The 7,004-nt window shown below is 43.6% G+C and overlaps 1 protein-coding gene across 1 annotated transcript; it reads right to left on the bottom strand.

The window, feature by feature from the left end:
* Window positions 1-1,337: 1,337 nt before the first annotated feature.
* LOC311113116 (mitochondrial fission 1 protein-like) lies at window positions 1,338-6,422 on the bottom strand. Its single transcript, XM_084156262.1, has 5 exons — window positions 6,364-6,422; window positions 3,100-3,232; window positions 2,819-2,895; window positions 2,533-2,638; window positions 1,338-2,367 (listed from the first exon to the last, which is right to left on the bottom strand). The coding sequence occupies exons 1-5, from the start codon at window positions 6,406-6,408 to the stop codon at window positions 2,261-2,263; spliced, it is 468 nt and encodes a 155-aa protein (XP_084012388.1). The 5' UTR covers window positions 6,409-6,422; the 3' UTR covers window positions 1,338-2,260.
* Window positions 6,423-7,004: the final 582 nt, after the last annotated feature.

The raw sequence follows: 7,004 nt of genomic DNA on the forward strand, positions 1-7,004 counted from the left end.
GAGGCTGTTCTGAGGGCAAAAGGGGGGGGGGGGGGGGGGGGGGGTTGCAACTCATATTAGGAATGTGTTCCTAATGTTTAGTACACTCAGTGTATTCACTCACTCACACACTACACTGACACAAACCCACACACACATATAACACACACACACACACACACACACACACGTTGCTGCTTACAATTCAATAATAGAAAAAAGGGCATTTTCAATTACTTCTCAATAATTGAAAAGTAGAAGCTATTTATTTAAAACGTTAAAAAAATTCAGAATGTTTTATTCAAATCACTTCCTGAATTGACAGCCTTCAATTCAAATTGAGCCCAAATCTGCTCTTCACAGGCGGGTGCCAGTGATCTGATCAATTTATCTGGTATAATGGAAAATGCATAAACTAAGCAGGGTTTGCAGTCTGATATGGACAGCTAAATGCCCTTCTCTGTAATTTGGTTAGAAAATGCTTATATTAGCGGTTGGTGGCAGTGGTTAATTTAACAAAACCAAATTGTGGATTGCAGACTCTCCTTGTCCATATTTTTCCACTAATTGTTTTTTGGACCAATCAGACCAATAATTGGGGTAAGGATAATAATTGGGCTGACTGTGTAAACGCAGCTAAATATACACATTTGTAATTTGGCTGAACTATCCCTTTAACTTAATGTGCTTCTCAGTGACATGCTTGTCCTTGTGTCCCTGGCCTCATCACACCAACCCAAATTATAATGATTGTGCCCGATGCTTTGTCATGGTGAGTTTCAGTCACGTCGAAGGGTTAATGAGTAGCTAGCTAGCTAACATCACTGGCAGCTTATAAAGATAAAGAATACATAATAACCTAGCGTTCTTATTCCTTCCCATTGTAAAAATATAGCCCCAGTGAGTTAACTGAAGCCCTTCTGGGGCCACACTGTGCACGTTTGACACCAAACTGAACTAGGCCAGTGAATAGCCAGGCACATTTTTTCTGTCCAACTGAAACTACAGTATGTGACTGCATCGTTATACTGTATCGATAAGAGAAAAACATGCACATCAATACAGGTACTAAAATATACAGTGTACAAAAAGATTAGGAACACATTTCTAATATTGAGTTGCACCCCCTTTTGCCCTCAGAACAACCTCTATTTGTCGGGGCATGGACTCTACAAGGTGTGTTCAGCTGGATTCACCTGCTCAGTCTGTCATGGACAGAGCAGCTCTGCCAACATTGTTGACTCATGACAGGTACCATGCACTTCATTAATTTCCTCCCATCCCGTTGATAATTTACATCCATTCAAAACACAAGAATCGGTCCTACAGTCATATACATTTTAAGAAACCATACACAATCAATTGAAACATTTTTATTTACAATCAAAACTGTAGAAAAAAATAAAATAGCTGAAACGTCTTGGTATTTTGATTCATAACACAAAATCTGTTAGTATCATGCCATTAAGATAACTTGAGTAAATGGGTTTATATTATGGATAAATAATGTTATTTTTACATGTTTTCTTGCATCTACACTGCCAATTAAAGACCAATTAAAAACTTTTCCTAAGGGCTGTTTTACTCTCTTGCACTGTCTGGGTATTCATCTTTACCCTATCCCTAAGATATGACGCACCCTGTGGACAACATGAGTGACCCACATCACAGCTGCATAATTCTTACCAACTACACCACACAGACACACTGTTACTGGATTTGAACCTATACCGCAATACTAACTCTAAACAGAAGACACTTCCCTAAACACCAATGCTTCCTCTGTCTAAATTAAATGACGACAACAACAATAATTGAAGTAACATTGCACTTTTATAAATAAATTAATTACAGTCCACTGCATGCTTAGATGCTAACTCAAAGTGGATGCTCAGGATGCATGCTAACATACTGAGGTCAGTAAGTCAAGAGATGCCATTCAGTAACATGTTCCATCACACTTATTTACAATGTATAATATGGAAGACAAAGTGCCACGTTAAACCCCTGTATGAATATACATGTCAAATTCACTGGAATCAAAAACACCTGTTAAAATATGAAGACAATTTAAGTAAATGTAAGGCTATTTTCAGAAACCAATCCCCAAACATTATTCCATGGACAATATGAGTGAAATGTTTTGGGAGAGCCACGGGTGGTCTTCTCATCTTGGGAAACGGCAGCCATTTTGAATTTGTTATGGGGGAGAAGTTTAAGGAGGGCATGTCAGTCTTTCTTTGAGGTGTGTTAGCAAAGCTAAGGCCCTCCCCACTCCATATTAGGACCTTGGACCATGACCCTTGGACACAGCCAATCCAATGAGGCCTGCTAATCCTGCCACACCCAGGCAGATTCCTCCGACGATTGCCATGCCAACAAAGCCATCTGTGTGGGGAAAAAAGTGACATCAAAACATTAACATTGCCCTTATTACCAATACCTATCCAGCTTCTACCCATCATGTCCTGCCTGATCAGTGATCATAAAATTATGCAAATTAGACCTATTGAGAACCAGCCTTGATAGGTGTTCCTTGGCCTCCCCATTCACCTTTTTTTAGAGCCTTATCTATGAGCTTCTCCAGCTCCAAGGCCTGGTTGTTGCCCGGTTCATTCTTCAGGAGAGTGCGGATATACTTTAGAGCTTTCTCATAATCCTGTGATGATAAAGAGATATATGGAGCGATAAAGAGATAGTGAGTGATAAAGAGAGATACAATTGAGTAAAAGGTGCTATGATATCTTCCTCAAATAACTCAAGAGAGATGGGAAATGGAGTTATCTAGTGAGCTGTGTCTTAAAACCTATGGGTAATATAGTAGTACAATGAACATCACCTTCAGTCTGTAGTTGGCCACAGCTAGGTAGAACAGGAAGTCTCTGGCATCGTCCTTTGATCCCTTGTTAACCAGCTCTATAAAAAAAATTGAGCAATAGTACCAGTAACATTATTATAGGCGGGTTAAGTAGGCCAATGCATATTGCATTGCACTATGTCAGAATTTCATTCCAATAAGTTAGAAATCCAATCACTCATATTCGTAGCTATTTAGAGAGGCATTTGTAAGGACATCTTATTGACAGTCTTCTGAGTACACAAATACTGTAGGCTACCCACCTTCCAACAAAACAATTCCTTTCTTAATGTCGTCGGAATACTTGCTCCGGATCAGACACCATGCATATTCAAACTTGGTCTCCTTTGACACGCCCCCCTTCACCATCTCAGCATTGTACTTCTTCTCAAATTTCTGATGGTCAAAACAGAACAAATATGGGTACCTTTAGTGGTTTCAGACACTGACTGGCATGGGTGATATGTTAGGGCCAGGGTGTTGATAGTCTTTATGTTGAATTGACAGGAGGCAGTGACAGTAAACACTCAATTGTTGTGGTACATTTCAAGACTTGCTGTATTCATGTCATAATGAAAAAAAAAATTTTTTCAGCAATGGAAGTTTGATGGTGATGATGTTGGCAGTACAGTAGCTAGAGTAATGCAGTCTCATAACGCGTCATGCATGTTGTGTAATAGCCAACTCACATGGGACAGTAGCAGACAAGCTGGTCGAATAACATCAAGACAATCCTCACAAGGCAGGCAATACGCTTGACCTCATCTTTACTAGATGCTGTTCTTCTACTAATCTCACTGCAACTCCCCTCCAAGTCTCCGACCACTACTTTGTATCCTTTTCTCTCTCGCTCTCCTCCAACACTACTCACTCTGCTCAGATGGTAATGTATCGTCGCAACCTTCGCTCTCCCTCTCCCGCTACTCTCTCCTCTTCCATCCTATCATCTCTTCCCTCTGCTAAACCCTTCTCCCTCCGATCTCCTGATTCTGCCTCCTCAACCCTCCTCTCCTCCCTTTCTGCATCTTTTGACTCTCTATGTCCCCTATCCTCCCGGCCGGCTCGGTCCTCCCCTCCTGCTCCGTAGCTTGACGACTCATTGCGAGATCACAGAACAGGGCTCCGGGCAGCCGAGTGGAAATGGAGGAAAACTAGACTCCCTGCGGACCTGTCATCTTTTCACTCCCTCCTCTCTACATTCTCTTCCTCTGTTTCTGCTGCTAAAGCCACTTTCTACCACTCTAAATTTCAAGCCTCTGCCTCTAACCCTAGGAAGCTCTTTGCCACCTTCTCCTCCCTGCTGAATCCTCCTCCTCCTCCTCCTCCCCCTCCCTCTCTGTGGATGACTTCGTCAACCATTTTGAAAAGAAGGTTGACGACATCCGATCCTCGTTTGTTAAGTCAAATGACACTGCTGGTCCTGCTCACACTGCCCTACCCTATGCTTTGACTTCTTTCTCCCCTCTCTCTCCAGATGAAATCTTGCGACTTGTGACAGCCGGCCGCCCAACAACCTGCCCGCTTTACCCTATCCCCTCCTCTCTTCTCCAGACCATTTCCGAAGACCTTCTCCCTTACCTCACCTCGCTCATCAACTCATTCTTGACCGCTGGCCATGTCCCTTCCGTCTTCAAGAGAGCGAGAGTTGCACCCCTCCTCAAAAAACCTACACTCGATCCCTCCGATGTCAACAACTACAGACCAGTATCCCTTCTTTATTTTCTCTCCAAAACTCTTGAGCGTGCCGTCTCTAGCCAACTCTCTTGCTATCTCTCTCAGAATTACCTTCTTGATCCAAACCAGTCAGGTTTCAAGACTGGTCATTCAACTGAGACTGCTATTCTCTGTGTCACGGAGGCTCTCCGCACTGCTAAAGCTAACTCTCTCTCCTCTGCTCTTATCCTTCTAGACCTATCTGCTGCCTTTGATACTGTGAACCATCAGATCCTCCTCTCCACCCTCTCTGAGTTGGGCATCTCCGGCGCTGCTCACTCTTGGATTGCGTCCTACCTGATAGGTCACTCCTACCAGGTGGCGTGGCGAGAATCTGTCTCCGCACCACGTGCTCTCACCACTGGTGTCCCCCAGGGCTCAGTTCTAGGCCCTCTCCTATTCTCTCTATACACCAAGTCACTTGGCTCTGTCATATCCTCACATGGTCTCTCCTATCATTGCTACGCAGATGAGACACAATTAATTTTCTCCTTTCCCCCTTCTGATAACCAGGTGGCGAATCGCATCTCTGCATGTCTGGCAGACATATCAGTGTGGATGTCGGATCACCACCTCAAGCTGAACCTTGGCAAGACAGAGCTGCTCTTCCTCCCGGGGAAGGACTGCCCGCTCCATGATCTCGCCATCACGGTTGACAACTCCATTGTGTCCTCCTCCCAGAGTGCAAAGAACCTTGGCGTGACCCTGGACAACACCCTGTCGTTCTCCACTAACATCAAAGCGGTGACCCGATCCTGCAGGTTCATGCTCTACAACATTTGCAGAGTACGGCCCTACCTTACACAGAAAGCGGCACAGGTCCTAATCCAGGCACTTGTCATCTCCCGTCTGGATTACTGCAACTCGCTGTTGGCTGGGCTCCCTGCCTGTGCCATTAAACCCCTACAACTTGTCCAGAACGCTGCAGCCTGTCTGGTGTTCAACCTTCCCAAGTTCTCTCATATCACCCCGCTCCTCCGCACACTCCACTGGCTTCCAGTTGAGGCTCGCATCTACTACAAGACCATGGTGCTTGCCTACGGAGCTGTGAGGGGAACGGCAACCTCCTTACCTTCAGGCTCTGATCAGACCCTACACCCAAACGAGGGCACTACGTTCATCCACCTCTGGCCTGCTAGCCCCCCTACCTCTACGGAAGCACAGTTCCCGCTGAGCCCAGTCAAAGCTATTCGCTGCTCTGGCACCCCAATGGTGGAACAAGCTCCCCCACGACGCCAGGACAGCGGAGTCATTGACCACCTTCCGGAGACACTTGAAACCCTACCTCTTTAAGAATACCTGGAATAGTATAAGTAATCCTTCTACCCCCCCCCCCCCCCCCCCCCCCCCCATAAAAAAAAGTAAAAATTAAATAAAAAGAAACATAACAAAAGTGGTCGTCCCACTGGCTATCATAAGTTGAATGCACCAATTTGTAAGTCGCTCTGGATAAGAGCATCTGCTAAATGACGTAAATGAAAACAATATGATAAACTTAATGTGCTCAACAATTGGCTTTTAAACTTTCCTTTGGATATCCATCAAAAGGCTTCATACATATCTGTATACTGTGTAGTTCGGCAAAATGACATACCAGAACGCAGCTGGTGTAAATGATGATGTGTAAGGAATGACACAGCTAGCTACTAGCAATATGGCTAACGTTAGCTAGCATATGTTTCACTTCTACAGCTAGACAGTTGTAAACGTTTGATCAAATATTAACGAATGTAGCTGGGTATCTACGACAACATGTTGTCTAAACATCATACAGCTACGTTATAAATCATGAGAATAATAAAACGTGAACTCACCAAAAGGTCTTCGGGAGATACCAAATCGCTCACAACAGCCTCCATGTTTCCAGAAGTAACTGACTGGAAACGCCCACTTTTACCACGTGACAAGCCTGATCATTCTGGTTTCCACTGGATACCACAGCCACAAAGTCAAAAGTGGCTATATCGATACAATTCATGGCTGTGGTAACTAGTGACTACCAATCATTCTAGCAAAAATTATATAATTTCCATGTTTCCAATGGAACACGTTTTTGCTACATCATATGCGAAAACAATAATAATAATGATACTAAAAACAATAATAATAAATACATAAAGTTTCATTGTCACTTACAAATGACGCTACAAAAACGTTAAAGTAATCCTTCCACCCCCCTTACCCCCCCCCCCCCCCCCAAAAAAAAAGAAAAAAAAACATATTGTAAAGTGGTTATCCCACTGGCTATAAGGTGAATGCACCAATTTGTAAGTCGCTCTGGATAAGAGCGTCTGCTAAATGACGTAAATGTAAATGTAAATGTTAAAATCATATGGTTTTATTTAATGCATACAGACAAGTGTATTGAACATAGTTTGATTCTTAGCCTGATGAGTCAAACTAAACTAACGTCCGTGGGCGTGGTGTAGCGTTTGGCCACAGGAAGGAGTGTGTA

Source organism: Coregonus lavaretus (genome assembly GCF_964263955.1).
Source record: "Coregonus lavaretus genome assembly, chromosome: 39".
In the NCBI taxonomy this organism is placed as follows: Eukaryota; Metazoa; Chordata; class Actinopteri; order Salmoniformes; family Salmonidae; genus Coregonus; species Coregonus lavaretus.

Bases quoted from the DNA above. Each gene is read 5' to 3' on its own strand.
- LOC311113116 (XM_084156262.1), bottom strand. From the start codon at position 6,408: ATGGAGGCTGTTGTGAGCGATTTGGTATCTCCCGAAGACCTTTTG. The intron at 3,233-6,363 runs GTGAGTTCACGT...TTTGACCATCAG, and splicing joins TATCTCCCGAAGACCTTTTG to AAATTTGAGAAGAAGTACAA. The intron at 2,368-2,532 runs GTGAATGGGGAG...TTCCCCACACAG, and splicing joins AGATAAGGCTCTAAAAAAAG to ATGGCTTTGTTGGCATGGCA.